We start from the raw sequence: 16,404 nt of genomic DNA on the forward strand, positions 1-16,404 counted from the left end.
TCCTCGTAGCTCCACCCCGTCACGTGCCGATTCCAGCCAATCAGGAGGCTGGAATCGGTCATGGACCGCACAGAAGACCTGCGGTCCACTGAGGGAGAAGATGCCGGCGGCCATCTTCACAAGGTAAGTAAGAAGTCACCGGAGCGCGGGGATTCAGGTAAGCACTGTCCGTTTTTTGTTTTTTTTAAACCCCTGCATCGGGTTTGTCTCGCGCCGAACGGGGGGGCTATTGGGAAAAAAAAACGTTTCGGCGTGGGACAACCCCTTTAATCAGGTGCAGCTGAAATATTATTGCTACTTGATTTATGTAATGGGGAGTTGCTGCATGTCGGGACTTTTTTTTTTTTTTAAGCCAACACAAGTAACTTTTCATTTGCTTAGAACTTTTTATGAAGCCATACCATTCAAATAAAGGGTAGGAATATAGATTTTGTGGCTTGACCTTGATATACTTTTTACCTCGGTAAAAGTACCGTATTTTCCGCTTTATAAGACGCACCGGTCTATATCACAGCGGTGCGTCTTTGACGCAGGAGGAAGGAAGGAAGCCGTTTGGTGGTGAGCGCCGGCGGGTACTACTGCTGCTCCCCGCCTCCACCAATCACAGGTATGTATGGGCGGCAGTGGGGAGGAGACTGGTCGCACAATTGTTCGTGTGATCGCGAGTTTCACACAATCGCGCGAACTAAATCGCGTTCGCGCGGTAAATTCGCGAATGCGCTAAAATGGCGATCGGAACGAAGTTTTTGGCATATTTACTTTATAAGACGCAGCAACTCTGCCCCCCCCCCCCCCTGCTTTGGAGGGGGAAAAGGTGCATCTTATAAAGTGAAAAATACGTACGGTATGCGGTTCAAGGGAGTAGTAACTTTATACACCTGAGCATCTTCCTAGTTGTGGGCAGAAGCCTCTTGTCCACTCCCAAATGTAATGGGAAATCATCAATCTCCATATGTGTAACATACATATTTCACCCCTCTGCATTGTAAGGGCTGAAATGAATTGATGTGCTGCAGAGTTGAGAAATCCAAATAGTCAATTTGTGTGTTCAAATCTCATAAACGGAGCTGCTGTTGTATCCTCTGGGGATGTTCCATGTGGATTTGTGCACAAACACAAGGATTCACTCTGATATGCTGTTGTCCTATCTGGCTTATTTGTTTTGCTCTGACATGCAGGGTCTACTTTTTTACACATGGCAAAACTAATCGTATAAATTCAGTATCTATTACACTTTGTTTCCTAAAAAAAAAAACAAAGTTCTCTACTGCCACTTGTATAATGTGCCTTAGTTGAAAGTTTAAAGTTCATGATTTCTCATTTGCCTTTTTTATAATTCAGAAGTAGAAGCTGTATTCAAATGATCTTACAGCTGAGCTGCTCTAATCTAGCGGACTATTGTTTTGTAGCCCTGCAGTTATTGTTGGACGGCTTCCTAGTCTTTCCTCCCCTCACTTGGCAGTTTTGAAGTAATCTTGGGAGCTTTACAATGCTAACTGTTCTGTGCCAGTGTATAGTCTATGCAAGCCTAGCAGAAGGCATCCTTTCAACCAATTACATGCATTAATGTCCTAGAGATGACTCGTGTCTACTGGTGTTTTGCAGGAAAAGCAGCATCTGGTCCAGAGTCTGGAAAATGAGCTGAGCTCTGCCAAAGCAGATGCCAAAGAAAAAGCGGAGAAGGCATTACTGCTGGAAGAGCAGCTGCGCTCCAACACCGCAGAGTCCGCGCTTTCTGAGATGGAGGTTAAGATGAATGAAAAGGAAAAGCATTTCCAGGCAGCGCTGGAGGAAATACAGGTTCTCCAGGTAAAATAGGCAATGCCAAAATACACTGCTCTACTAACCATTTAGCTGTAGGCGCTCCCTGCATGAAACTTGGCCGGCACTTTGCACTTGCACTTTGCATCTTGGTAGTGGTAAAGTAAGGAGGGCCAGGTAGAAGTTTGTGTAAGGAGAGGAGGAGGCAGGGCTTTTCATGGTAGAAAGTAATCCAGGTTTGTTTCCAGGTAGCAACAGATTTTTTTCTCCACCTCTCTAGAGGTAATCTGTTGGGGAACATTCACGTAGGCATCTTTTTTCCATCTGTGAGCTGTCCATGGACCCATTAAAGACTATCTGTTTGTGCAAGATCGCTTGACTGAAAAATCGCAGCATGTCCTCCTGAGTACTACAGTAGTGCTCCAGAGCGCTATATAGTCCTCTGTCCACTTCTTGCACTCGTGAGTACAGAAAACAAATGGGAAGCGGAATCCTCATCGTTCACCCTTCTATTCCAGCCAAGATAACGATGGGACCTAGAGAGGGGGATATCCTACTGGACCTCGGGGATGTAGCATTAGCCTTTCGACTGCTCTCTCTCAGATCTCTGTACTCTTGGAATCGATGGTAGTGGTAGATAAAGGAGTGAAGCAGCTGATTTTTGTACAGGTTAGGTTATATTTAGAGATGAGCGAGTATACTCGCTAAGGCACATTACTCGAGCGAGTAGTGCCTTAGCCGAGTATCTCCCCGCTCATCTCTAAAGATTCGGAGGCTGGCGGCGGAGAGCGGGGAGGAACAGAGGGGAGATCTCTCTCTCGCCCCCCCCCCCCCCCACCACCCCCTCCCGGTCCTTCCTGCTCCCCGCCGCAACTCACCTGTCACCCGCGCCAGCCCCCGAATCTTTAGAGACGAGCGGGGAGATACTCGGCTAAGGCACTACTCGCTCGAGTAATCTGCCTTAGCGAGTATACTCTCTCATCTCTAGTTATATTCTTTTAATATGGGTCGATTCTCAGCCCCATGTTATGATTATCGATCTTCAAGCATTGACCAGATCAACACTGTTTTACTTTCCTTATTACATGATCCGGCTATAGATGTCTCAGTTCACACGGGGAGTTATGTGGCTGACCAGCAAACCTTTTTATGAAGAGCAACGATCAGCTGACAAATGAGCGTTCACTAGTTCATCGGCAGATTTTGTCTGTGCCTTTTTATACTGCCCAAGCAAAGAACGTTATGTGCAACAAGCAGGCCGTGTAAAAGGGCATTAAAGGAGATGTCCCGAGGCAGCAAGTGGGTCTATACACTTCTGTATGGCCATAATAATGCACTTTGTAATATACATTGTGCATTAATTATGAGCCATACAGAAGTTATAAAAAGTTTTTTACTTACCTGCTCCGTTGCTGGCGTCCTCGTCTCCATGGTGCCGACTAATTTTTGGCCTCCGATGGCCAAATTAGCCGCGCTTGCGCAGTCCGGGTCTTCAGCAGTCTTCTATGGAGCCGCTCGTGCAAGAGAGCGGCTCCGTGTAGCTCCGCCCCGTCACGTGCCGATTCCAGCCAATCAGGAGGCTGGAATCGGCAGTGGACCGCACAGAAGAGCTGCGGTCCACGAAGACAGAGGATCCCGGCGGCCATCTTCAGCAGGTGAGTATGAAGACGCCGGACCGCCGGGATTCAGGTAAGCGCTGTGCGGGTGGTTTTTTTAACCCCTGCATCGGGGTTGTCTCGCGCCGAACGGGGGGGGGGTTGAAAAAAAAAAAAAACCCGTTTCGGCGCGGGACATCTCCTTTAAGACAATGCATCTCTATGAATGTTATTCCATGAGTCGTCTAACGGATTCAGTGCTGCCTTTTATGGGTTAATGGCTACTTTGCTGTTTACTCCTAAGATTGCAATATGTAAGTATTCAGATGATTGGGAAGTCTTCCCCTCTGTACATGTAGTCTTGTGTATGGTAATATTTGCGCACTATTTGTTGTAGGGCTCGTTGTAGGTCCTTAAACACTTTCAGCTGTTTTCACAAATCTGATAAAACTTGGTTTTGACTTTGGGGCTTAACTTTTTTCTTTCTTAAACAAGGAAAAGGTTTCCAAAGGTGCAGCACCCTACAAGAATGAAATAGAGCGCCTCAGAGATCAAGTCGTGAAGGGCGAGATGGACAGAATGAAGCTGACCAAATCTACAGAGCAGCAGTAAGTATGTCCGGTTTAGCTGTGTGTGATATAAAAAATATGCATCATGAATAAAATCCACTTCATCAATCCCCCGAAAAGCCCCTTTACACTCGTTTATCTGCTTTTCCTTAAACTAAATGGTACAATGATGGTGTTTAAATCGATTCTTTAAAATTCCATCTGTCATAACATACAAAAGAGTTAACCTCTAACTACAGCCCTTTTTAGGGCTCAGACATCCGCAGTACAGACTTATGTATTCTTTTAAAATCCGCAGCCCGTCTGCAGTGTCAGCTGTGGGTGGGCCGCAAATCGGACAGCTTCCATTGACTTCAATGGAAGCCGTCCTTGCGGGAACCACACTGAAATGGAGCATGCTGTGATTTGTTTTCCGGACCAAAAGATCTGCAAAGCAAATCCGCAAGCTTTACTTCCATTGCGGACGCCCATGCTTCCCTATGGGCGGCTTGAATTTCGGATCCTCTGCAATTCAAATCCACCCGTGGACATTGGGCCTTAGGGAACCTCTTCCCCACACATATGATGTGATGAAGAATGCTATAATGGACTGCCTATAGGGAAGAAAAGTAAAGGTGCATTAGTGCCAACAAGCTCAATGGCAGAACGCAGTATATGGCTTGTGCTGGGGAATGCACCATCTAGGAAGTCCAGCATGGTAAAGCAGTAGGGAACCAGTTTAACAATCTGTCCTCGTCCACACAAAACCGGGGAAAAAACAAAGTGAGGGGGGGGGGGGGGAGAGGCATCCTTTCTAAAGGGTCAGGGGGCTGTAGTTGGATGGAATTTTAATGAAACCAGTTAAAACCCCATCTTAATAGTATACAGGGAGAATTAACCCTCCTCATTGTGCTGCTATGTAGACTGTAAGGGGAAATATAGTAAGCTGGATCTGGAAGGAAATAAAAATTCACATGTCTGCAGAGATTTTGCAGCCCTCCAGGCAATTCAGCAGCTCTAGAGCCCTTGGGAGATGCTTTTTTTTTTTTTTGTAGGACCACAGAACGTTGTGACTAGTCACTGGAGGGGATTTTTCTTGATACTCTCAATAAGCCACACTAAAATGTATTTCTTCATGCTCCCTAGAATTTCATCCTTGAAAGCTTGTGTAGAGGACAAAGAAGAACGCTTACGAAAATTAAGAGAGCAGCTCAGAAGATCACAAAAAGACCTAGATGATACAGGCATGTAAATGAGGCTTCAATCCTTAGAGGAGGGTGTTCCTTGATCATATCAGAAAAAGTAAAAATATTTCTTATGTTTTTCCTTAGTTGGTCCTGGAAGCTCCAGCGCCCCAGCGTACCCTCTGACTTGCGGCGGTGGTAGTGGCATCGTGCAGAGCACGGCTATGCTTGTGCTACAGTCAAAGAATGCTGAGCTGAAAAGGGAAATTGCACAGTACAAGAGAAGGTGCCATCAGCTGTCAAGGTATGGCTGCCATCTCTCCTGCCTTAGCTTCTCTAAACTATGCGGTAAGAGTAGGGCATTTCTAGGAAGTGTTATAAAGCACTTGGGGATGACAAACTCCACCTCTTACCATACGTCAGAGAAAAGGGGGGTCTTAAATGCAAAAAAGCTTCTCCTTCTATACAGCTCACAAATGGCCTCTTATGGTATATGCTGCATACTGCAGCAGAGCCACACTTCAGGCTCCTTCCCACAGGGGTGGATCACAGCATTTTACCACCGTGGGAGACGGCGGTGAGCGGTCTATGGATGCAATAGTGTATTATGTTTTTTGTTTAGTTTTTCTATGGTGGTGAGGGAATGCCAAACCTTATGCTACATTTGAAAAAAAGAAACACCATGGACCAAAATGTCTTTGTTAAACTACAAGTAATGTCCAACTGCAGCAGGACCCCTGCTGAACGGGGCAATGGTAAGTACATGTGACCAGCGCTCTATTCATTGTGTACAGATAGCTGAGTGATACATTGTTACCTCAGTTGGTCCTATAGAAGTGAATGGCGCAGCAGTCACACATGCACACTACCACTCCGTTCAGTAGGGGGGCTTCAAATGCACCATTCTCGTGATCACTGGGAGTTTATCCTGAGGATGTCCTGAATGGCTTTTGGTTGGAAACCCCCTTCTAACTTGTCCATCTTCTAATGATGGGATGATTTTCTGACCATATATTTATTTTAAGCCTTTGCAATCCAATTTTGGATTCAGGGTTTCCTAGGGGGCTTTCTCTTTCTGCCATTATCCAATGGCGCCATCTGCTGGCTAAAGCCAGTACTGCGGTATGGGACATGCTGGAGAGGCCCCTGACAACAGAGCAGCCAGTAATCTACAGTAAGAATACCCTGCCAGATATCTTTTTGACATTGACGTCTGAAGACATTCTGATTGAAGGCTGTACAGCTCCAGACTGGATTGGAAAGGGTTAAATGTTGATCAGCGGCATTGTGGTTTTCCTAGGAAATACAACCTGTTACTGTTTTGACTTTTTTTCTCTCCTCCTCTCTGCTTTTCCTAGTAACATATCCTCTTATGAAGAAGAGCTTAAACAGCTGAAGAAACAGTCTCCTAAGACCCCTACTACACTCCTTAGTTCATTGCATGATGACATGATGTCTCATAGCAATACAGACCTTTGCAGCGCTACAGAGGTTTCTCCAAGGAAGTCCGAGATGCCGTCTTGCTATATAACTTCACCGGGCAAAACTGGGCTACAGAGAAAGCGGGACTTGTCTCAAAGTAAGACCGTAACTCACAAACCTCCACCAATGTCCCCAAATAGGGAGCGACACAGCGTTCCTGCTAGCTCTCCGGGAAATACTGATCATTACAGAAAGCGTCCAGCTTCTCCACACAAGACAGATGGGCCTTTGTTCAGCACTTTAACTGCATCACCTTGCAAAAAGCAAAAGTTGCCAGTGAAAACCGATTCGCCTAAAGAGAAATTCTTTGACGTGAGATCGAAATCTTTACCTTACTGGCCGGACAAGTTTTTTGATAACTCCAACCTTGGCACTTTATCAGGTAATTAAAAGGTGTATTTCTGTATCACAGGGTTGTATGGGCAGTAGACCGTTGTGGAATGTCCTATGTATTCTCTCCAGAGACGTTGAGTTAGATCCTAAATCGTTGCCAGCATGGAGGCAGAGCAGCTCGGTGAGCGGTCTACACGGCTTTTAAGCTTTTGGCTTTTGAGCGATCATTTTGCATGTGAGCCGCTGGGAACTGTATTCAGGGAGCAGACCACCCGCTGTTCTCTGACTAAGTTCCCTTTGTTCTGCTGCGGGGCTGACAGCTGAGACACTGTAATCCGCGCTCCCCAGGCAGAACACAGCGTGCAGTCTTTATCAGCTGTTCTGCTGAATGATGGATTTTATGCCGAACTGAAAATCCTCTTTTGGCAGAAAAGTGAAAGATGGGCACATTTACCTGCAACTATTATCGCTCAAAAGATGGCTTTTGAGCGAAAATCGTTGTGTCTAAATGGGCCTTTAGTGTTAGGTAAACTAGGGAAACGCATGGAAAAGACTAGTTGTTTGACAGTCTAGTTGCTATAGACACACTGCCTGACGGCTATTTAGGCTAAAAGCGAGATTGTCACAAAAACTTTTGGAGCTTGTTGACAGGTAGGTACAATAGTGTGTCCACGACTGAACTGGAAGAGTCTGCTGTGGTGTATTTTACTAGGGTTTCAGTGGGAGGCCAGGATTATACAATACACAGAGGTGCTTAAAAGCAATTTGATCAAGGGGTATGGGATATTTTATTCAACATGTATTCACTATATCATTGACAGATCTAAGTACAGAACCTGCCGATGGGAATCCTAGAGGAGAATTGGGTAACCGTCAGATGTTTTGTTTTGCACCCTTTATGACAAGACCTCCTATACATTAAACCACTTGTGTCCCCGTCCCGTCCGTCTCCCCCCCCCCCCCCCCCCTCCCCCGTCTGCAATGCCAGCGTGAAGGGCACAGAGATGCAGGAGCACAACTTGCTTCCCAATACTGATTGGTAAAATGATGTGCTTTTTTGACCAAAAGTGAATTCCCTGTAAATATGTAACTAGCATATTGCAATACCTTATTTGAATGAGTCTGTTATGTGTATTTGCTTTGGAAGGTTTGGTCTTGACATAAAGAATGTGATCACTTTGCACATTTGGGGTGTGAAATACAGTTGGAGTGGGTTATATTACACTCTTGATGCACACTATGCCTCTTCACACTCCCTGCAGTTCACCTGATTGCAGTACATGCCGGACTACACTTTTTACCATAAATGCTTGCTGAAGGGAACTCCTTCAGTAGAGCTCTACACAAGGCCACAGTCACACAGTTCAAGAGGCCAGGGCAGCAGATCATCACCCATAGGGTCCACGGGTCAATATTGGGCTTGCTAAACCCACTTCCAGTTTTCGCAGTCTGTCATACTCCAATAACTGCCAGTAGCACAGTTCAGTCTACATATACCTAATATAGGGGGTGGGAGGGGTTGCAGTTATGGTGGCACCATCAATTACCCTATAACATGAGTACGTGTAGAAGTGATTAATTTGGCCCAAGCATAGAAAGTCCTTTAGCCAAGTAGAGCAATCCAAAAAAATGCAGTTTTACCATCTTACATTTTATACTATTATTTTGGTGCAATATACGGGGTGATGCAAAAACAATGGTGCAAAAGTAAACCAATTTATTTTATTCCATACTTGAATTCGCATAACTGCTAGAATGGCATGAAAAGATAGAAAGGCTCTTCACATTGACGTACCTTACAGATGTTTGATGTAGGTGCCATTGGTGACATAGCAGATGTCAAGTTGATGGTCCTGGTCTGCCCAGATGTATCCTGGCGTATCTACTGTTGCTTTCACGTGGGCAACATTTCTCTCCATTATGTGCCGCAACACAGAGCTGATTCTGGTGCTGCAGAAAAACGTACCAAAACCCACAGGTATACCTGTAGATTCTGATGTGGAATACAAAATGGTTCAGTTCCGCTACAATATCCACATGGCGGCATGCAGCTCTTGGCGCAGAATCTGCCATATGTAATGCAGCACATTTCTGTCGCTGTGAAAGCACCCGTATTGAATCCACTGCAGTCGAGATGCCTTGTTTTAGGTCGTCTAGTATTACAAATGACTGAGTTGTTGTCTTTTCATGTCTTTCTGGCTGTTGTGTCTGTTCGTGTATGACTAAATCTGCCTGACTTTTACACCATTCTTCTTGAATCGCCCTGCATATTGCAGTATAACTCCGAGAGGGTAAGACAAGTGCGCCATGTTTTGGATTATATAAACTGGCTTTGCTTTTGCACCATTGTTTTTGCATTACCCTGCGTTTATAGTTCTCTTTACAATGTAAACCCTGGAAACCCCATCTAGTTGGGCTCGCATAGAGATGTATGGAGCAGTTAGTCGCACTGAAAGCATCAGTTAGTACAAAATTACATGTGGATTTAAGTGTTCGAATCTCCTAGATGGTTCAGGGGACTTAATTTTCAACTAAGATATATATTCTGTTGAAATCACAAGAGTTTAGAAATGGAAACTGATAAATTGTCACTTCACATGTAACTACAAACTATTGGCTATTCTTGTATGTGGGATTTAGCTAAAAGGGAAGTGGTCACTTCCCCACAGCATCACATGTGGAGACGTGGCAGGTTACCTTTAAACAAGAGAAAACCATAAAAACTCCATGAAACCCGGCCCTGATACTCTGGCGCATTACAGTAATTACTTACTATTCGTTTAACCCCTTAGTGACAGCTCTATCGTAAAACTACGTCCTGCTGTTGCAGCACGTGTATGGAGGGAGGTAGCGGCGCTATCTCCCTCCATACAGCGCGGGCATCAGCTGTTTATTACAGCTGACACCCGCGGGCAATAGCTGCGCTCGGCCGTTCGGCCAGCGCGGCTATTAACCCTTTAAATGCCGCTGTCAATTCTGACAGCGGCATTTAAATCCCCCGAACGCTGTTCGGGGGTCCCGCCCGGCCCCCTTCCCCCGCGGTGAGATTGGGGAAGCCGTGCAGGTGTCATGGCAGCCGGGGGCCTAATGAATTGCCCCAGGGCTGCCTTAGCAGACTGCCTCCCAAGCCATCCACACAGGGTGGCTTGAAAGACTGCCTGTAAAAAAGCAGTATGACGTAATGCTATAGCATTACGTCATACTGCAGGAGCGATGAAAGCATCGCATGTTAAAGTCCCCCAGGGGGACTTCAAAGTAATGTAAAAAAAATATTCAAAGTTTTTTTTAATTGTTAAAAAAAAAAAAAGATATAAAAGTTTAAATCACCCCCTTTTGCCATATCCTTATTAAAAAATCAAAATCATAAAATAAAAATATGTACTTGATATCGCCGCGTCCGTAAAAGTCCGATCTATCAAAGTAGTGCATTATTTTTCCTGCACGGTGAACGTCGTCTGAAAAAAAAAATAAAGAACGCCAGAAATACACTTTTTTAGTTACCCTGTCTCCCAGAAAAAAACGCAATAAAAAGCGATCAAAAAGTCGTATGTATTCCAAATTGATACTATCGGAAACTACAGGACATCCTGCAAAAAATGAGCCCTTTCTCAACTACGTCGACGAAAAAATAAAAAAGGTATTGCGCGCACAAACTGACCGCAGAAAATAATTGAAAAAAATTAAATATCTTAAAAAAATAAATAAATAAAAGTACTACAGCAAAAAAAATACTATACAAGTTTGGTATCGTAGCAATCGTACTGACCCATAGAATAAAAATATCAGGTCGTTTTTGTTGCAATTTGTGTGGTGTAGAAACGGGACGCACCGAAAGATGGTGGAATGTCGTTTTTTTTCCATTTCTCTCCGCTAAGAATTTTTTAAAAGTTTTTCAGTAAATAATATGGTACAATAAATAGTGCCATTGAAAAATACAACTCATCCCGCAAAAAACAAGCCCTCATACAGCGACGTCGGTGGATAAATAAAGGAGCTACGATTTTTTTAAAAGGGAGTAGGAAAAAACAAAAATGGAAAAAAGCAAAAAAGCTCCGTCACTAAGGGGTTAAAGTTGCAATACCAAACGCTTCCCACAAATAACAGAAAAATAGATTGAATCTATTCAAACTTTATAGGAAAAGGCCATATGGAGGTACCTGGGCGCGTACAACCACCTATTCCCAGCAGTGTGTGGAAAGGCAAAATACCCTACACATGCCACGAACATGATTGGTGCCGTCTCTGGTGAAACAACACCTGCATAACTTTTTTTTTTTTTTTTTTTTTTTTTCCGTCCTTGTAAATATTTGTGGGCTGACAAGTTTTTCTCTCTTGCAGATAAAGCTTTGCACGCTGGAGCAACAACCGAAACAACTAGTGATGTCAATAACTGGTGGGATAAAGCACCAACGGATAAACCCAATGAATGCAAAGCCTCCTGAGCTTCTCCATACACAATATACGAGGCTCCCTCATCTTAGTCTGTACAGTAAAAAAAATGCAATGTGAAAAGAAAAAATTTGAATTCTGCAAAGCCGGATATTGTTCCTTCCAGCTCCAAAAGATAATGATTTTTAGTTTACATTTTAGAATATATTTAATAAAAGGTAACGTTTTAAGTTTCACGTTCCTTCAGTCAATCTACTAAACCAGTAACCATGTTAAATGTGGCGCTAGATAGTAAGCCTATTTACATCATTTACCACTTATTCTAAATCGTCTTGTGTGTTTGTTTTCGAATTTGAGTTTGATGTCTTTATTAACTAAAGTCCAATATTTATTGCTGATACAATAAAAGAAGGTAGTTTATTTAAAAGGTATTGCCATCAGCATATTATTCCAAAGGGAAGTATGTACAGGAGCCATGAGGCCTCTAGTTGAGTGCTTAAACCCTCTATTCATGTTATTCAGGCTGCTGGGGATGGGATTTTTAAAAATCTACGTAATACACTTGCTGTGCTTATTTTCAAGCTGCTGTATGTGCTTCCCCCTGGCATCTGTGTATTTTCTTCCCCATTGGCTTTAGTGGGCAGAAACGTTGAGTGGAAAAAGAAACCTGTCTGATGGGCTCAAAAAACTAATGTCAAATATGTCATAGATCCTTTAAAAAATTACACCAGTGAGAACAGGGCCTTTGCGTGGTTTTGGCCTATTGCTCTTTCTGGACATGCAGCACTTAGTGGGGGAGCCTTCAAAGCTTCCTAGGCATAGTATGCAAAATGGCGCTTCTCGGGAAAGAAGAAAACTTTCTTGCTAGTCTGAATTCTGCTTGCAGATTTTGCCCATTGATGGGGCTAAATCCACGCGTGGATCCACAACATTCACATGTGTGTGACATGTACCAAAATACACTCTATCTATGAAAAACGAACCAATCCAACAGTAAGCAGGTTCATATAGTTTTGGCAAAAAAAAAAAAAATCCCACACGTGGACTAAAAGGTTGCTAAATGCGTGACGTAATTGCACAGCTTTTCACTTTTGAAATTTTACAAGAGATAGTACTTGGCATCTTACAGAAAATACTTATTAAGGGGGTGACTTTAAATAGCAGGCACAACAAGAGTTTCAGATAGGAAGAACTTTCCAAATGTACATTACTGAATGGGCTACTGTTTGCTTGTGAACTCTGGCACAAAGCTGTTCAAATACTGTGTCTCAAAACCTTGCATTCCCTGTCGTCCTCAGGCAGCACAAGAAGCAGGGTTGGGAAGGACAACCGCATAGAGTACATGGACCATGGTAATCTTCCAAAGATGATTCGATAATGCAGATGCAACAACCCAGAGGGGTGATCATGGGCACCTGGTTAACGTGAAGAGCTGGGAGGGATAAATGCTGACGTGTCACGCTGGCACTCACCATGCTCTGGTCCCGGAGGGATGACTCGTAACCAAGGCCAGTGTAGATTGCGAGCCTCGCTTTGACACTCCTTCGGCTAGGAGTTCCAAAAAGGCGGATGAGGGGCTTGTAGTAGATATCACTTGTGACGCCACCATTCCCACACACTGTTAAAGGGGTTGTCCCGCGCCAAAACGTTTTTTTTTTTTTTTCAATAGCCCCCCCCCCCCCCCCCGTTCGGCGTGAGACAAACCCGATGCAGGGGTTAAAAAAGAAAACCGGATAGTGCTTACCTGAATCCCCGCGCTCCGGTGACTTCTTACTTACCTTGTGAAGATGGCCGCCGGGATCTTCACCCTCGGTGGACCACAGGTCTTCTGTGCGGTCCATTGCCAATTCCAGCCTCCTGATTGGCTGGAATCGGCACGGGGCGGAGCTACGAGGAGCCGCTCTCCGGCACGAGCGGCCCCATTCAGAAAAGAAGACCGGACTGCGCAAGCGCGTCTAATCCGGCGATTAGACGCTGAAAATTAGTCGGCACCATGGAGACGAGGACGCTAGCAACGGAACAGGTAAGTGAATAACTTCTGTATGGCTCATAATTAATGCACAATGTACATTACAAAGTGCATTAATATGGCCATACAGAAGTGTATACCCCCACTTTGTTTCGCGGGACAACCCCTTTAAGTCTCAGTGTTATTACTCTACCGCATAGATTGTGTGTAGTACCTCGGGTCCTCAGGAACGGTTAAGGCCCGGTAAAACTTTTACTTGAATAAAACTTTGTATAACAGGTTATTACAGGTATAGTTCACTTGCAGCAATGACAGGCAGGAGCTCAGAGCTAGGGAGGATACACAGGAACAATACAGCCCTGTAGTCCACGTTATCTATATGTCACTGGTCCTGGAATTGGGAGCACTTCAGAGGAGGAATGGGGGAAGGGGTCACTCCACAATCACTCGCAGACAAATTGCTCAGGAAGAAAGCTTAGCCTAAATGCACCCCGCACAGCATCCGCATGGGTGTCACAATTAAAGGGGTTGTCTCGCGCCGAAACGGGTTTTTTTTTTTTTTTTTTCATAGGCCCCCCGTTCGGCGCGAGACAACCCCAATGAATGTGTTAAAAAAAAAAAAACATATTACTTACCCGAATCCCCGCTCTGCGACGTCTTCCTTCTTCCTACTTCTTCCTTCACCAAGATGGCCGCCGGGATCTTCACCCACGATGCACCGCGGGTCCTTTCCCATGGTGCATCGTGGGCTCTGTGCGGTCAATTGCTGATTCCAGCCTCCTGATTGGCTGGAATCGGCACACGTGACGGGGCGGAGCTACGATGACCAGCTCTCCGGCACGAGCGGCCCCATTCACCAGGAAGAAGACCGCACAGCGCAAGCGCGTCTAAAAACGCCAGAAGAAAGCGAAATTAGACGGATCCATGGCGACGGGGACGCCAGCAACGGAGCAGGTAAGTGAATAACTTCTGTATGGCTCATAATTAATGCACGTTGTACATTACAAAGTGCATTAATACGGCCATACAGAAGTGTATAACCCCACTTGCTTTCGTGAGACAACCCCTTTAAGTATCTCTGAGCGGTGATCCTAATGGCAGACTGACACACAGGAAAAACACCTGTGTTGTGCATAGGTACCTGTTTTTAGTTAAACTGAGGTTTGGTGTGCTCGCTTTCTGGAAGCGACTCTCTCCTCACATCCACTCTCCATGTGCTACAGGATGTTCTTCCTCCATCTTCACCTACATGGAAGCTGCTGGTTCTTCCATGCGGCTCTGTGTTAGCACTCTGCAGCAGGCCAGATGAAAGGCCTCCTCTAACACAGATTAAACAAGACAGCCCTTTCCTGCTCTCTGACACTCACATTTATGTCCTCACTTGTACCACATGACGCAGTAGAACAGATACATTCACATGCAGACACAGCTGACCGGCAATGATTTTATCACGGTTAACTCTTCAGTCGCGTCAGCTGTGCAACACACATACAGAAAATGACATGACAGTTTTACACCGTGCTTCCACATAAGTCAGTTCAAGTTCAGACATTCAGACCGGGATGTCATGGGCACTGCCCAAAGACACTCAACTGGAAACGTTCTGCTCGCTCTCCAGGCAAGGTTGTCTAGATAGACTTTTCATTAGCTGAGAGAAGCTTTTGCTGTGTTTCTCACCCCCAATTCCTCTTAAGGCTCATTTAGACTTAACGATGGTCATGCAAACGCACAAAATGCGTGATAATCGTTACGCCCAAACATGAGTCATCGTGCATTTTTTGTTTGCTTTTTGTTTTGTTGCTGAGTTTCAGCCTGCATAAAAATCGTCGGCTCGTTGACTTCTCGTTGCAGTTAAACGCTCCCCGCTCACTGTTTCATGTAGGAATGTGAAGCACTGAACAATTCTCAACGATCTGCCTGTCTAAACATTCTGCACGAACTAGCGGTGACATCACTTGCTCATTCAAATGAGATTCGGCTCACATAAAAGGGACATTATTATTCCCAGGGTCCTCTAGAAGATGAGGAACGATTAAGCAATCGTGTAGTCATCCTGTTCTGGCCACGAAGGAGATGGTTCCTGTTAGTCCTGGATTTGCGTCAGAGCCATTATTGGAGGCTTTCAGTAAAACAGGACTTTTTCATCCAAGGGGAAATATGCTTCCTAAACCTGGCGAAGCTACATCTGACAGTCGGGCTGTTGACCGGATAATCGGGGTCAAGCAGGGGTCTGGTCTGAAGGCATGGTCAACACCCTATTATCGAAGAGCCTCCACAATGAGGGCTTATAACGAAGTGTGGAAAAAGATTAAAATTTGGTGCAGCTAAAATATTGCCCTTATAGAAGTTTTAGCAGACCATTGGTTTCTCCAGAATGGGTTTCATTTGGCTTTGAACTTTAAGACTCTGAGTGCATTTCTCAGAATGAATGCTCTGTCAGAAGCCATATTCACCAACCGTTCCCTGAGCAGAAGACTTCTTTTTACCTCTCTGGTTTTGTAGTTCTGAACCGTGTGTTTTCTCCTTTTGAACCCTTCATTATCATGAAGCTCATAATCTGATGTGGCTAGGGAACAAATTGATCAAATGAATGGTGCCCCTTCCATTTAAACCACCACTGCTAGTAACTCCCATAACCATTGCAGCTCAAAGAGGAAATAGTCATTCACTGCTCCACATATAAAACCATCTTTATTAATAACGAATGCATTTAAAATGTACTCACAGATGTCAAGATGACTAACGGCACAAATACCAAAGCCAGCCAAATGTGATCGTAATGCTAAATCCAAACAGTAAAAATATCCTAATAAAGGCGACTACATCATAACCAATAAAAACATCAGTCCCTATGATGTAAGAAGATGCACTCTATCCAATGAAATATTAACTCTAAATAACTAATTGCAATGATAATACTACCACAAATATCCTAAAGTAATCATATTGGAGCTGCATATTAAAGTGCAGTATTAATAATAATCTTTGTATAGCGCCAACTTATTTTGCAGCGCTTTTAAGCATGGGAGAACACAGACAATATAACAATTACATAAAAAGAGGTCCGTTGCAGCATAAGTTTGTGCAAGTTAGTGAAATAACTTTATTCCTCCCTGCCAAGGGTATACAGCCATGTTTTGATC

At 44.4% G+C, this 16,404-nt stretch overlaps 1 protein-coding gene across 6 annotated transcripts in view; it reads left to right on the forward strand.

Moving 5' to 3' along the window:
• Positions 1-11,524, forward strand: part of LOC136572915 (centromere-associated protein E-like) — a 73,778-nt gene extending 62,254 nt beyond the window's left edge. For 5 of the 6 annotated variants that reach the window (XM_066573928.1, XM_066573933.1, XM_066573930.1 and 2 more), the window contains 7 exons: positions 1,606-1,809; positions 3,852-3,964; positions 5,051-5,148; positions 5,236-5,392; positions 6,447-6,952; positions 7,725-7,769; positions 11,242-11,524. In XM_066573928.1, the coding sequence (XP_066430025.1) occupies positions 1,606-1,809; positions 3,852-3,964; positions 5,051-5,148; positions 5,236-5,392; positions 6,447-6,952; positions 7,725-7,769; positions 11,242-11,345 (1,227 nt within the window). In that variant the 3' untranslated portion in view covers positions 11,346-11,524. The remainder of the gene's footprint in view (positions 1-1,605; positions 1,810-3,851; positions 3,965-5,050; positions 5,149-5,235; positions 5,393-6,446; positions 6,953-7,724; positions 7,770-11,241) is intronic. The other variant, XM_066573931.1, reaches the window with a different exon arrangement.
• Positions 11,525-16,404: the final 4,880 nt, after the last annotated feature.

This window comes from Eleutherodactylus coqui, chromosome 7, assembly GCF_035609145.1.
Source record: "Eleutherodactylus coqui strain aEleCoq1 chromosome 7, aEleCoq1.hap1, whole genome shotgun sequence".
Taxonomy (NCBI): Eukaryota; Metazoa; Chordata; class Amphibia; order Anura; family Eleutherodactylidae; genus Eleutherodactylus; species Eleutherodactylus coqui.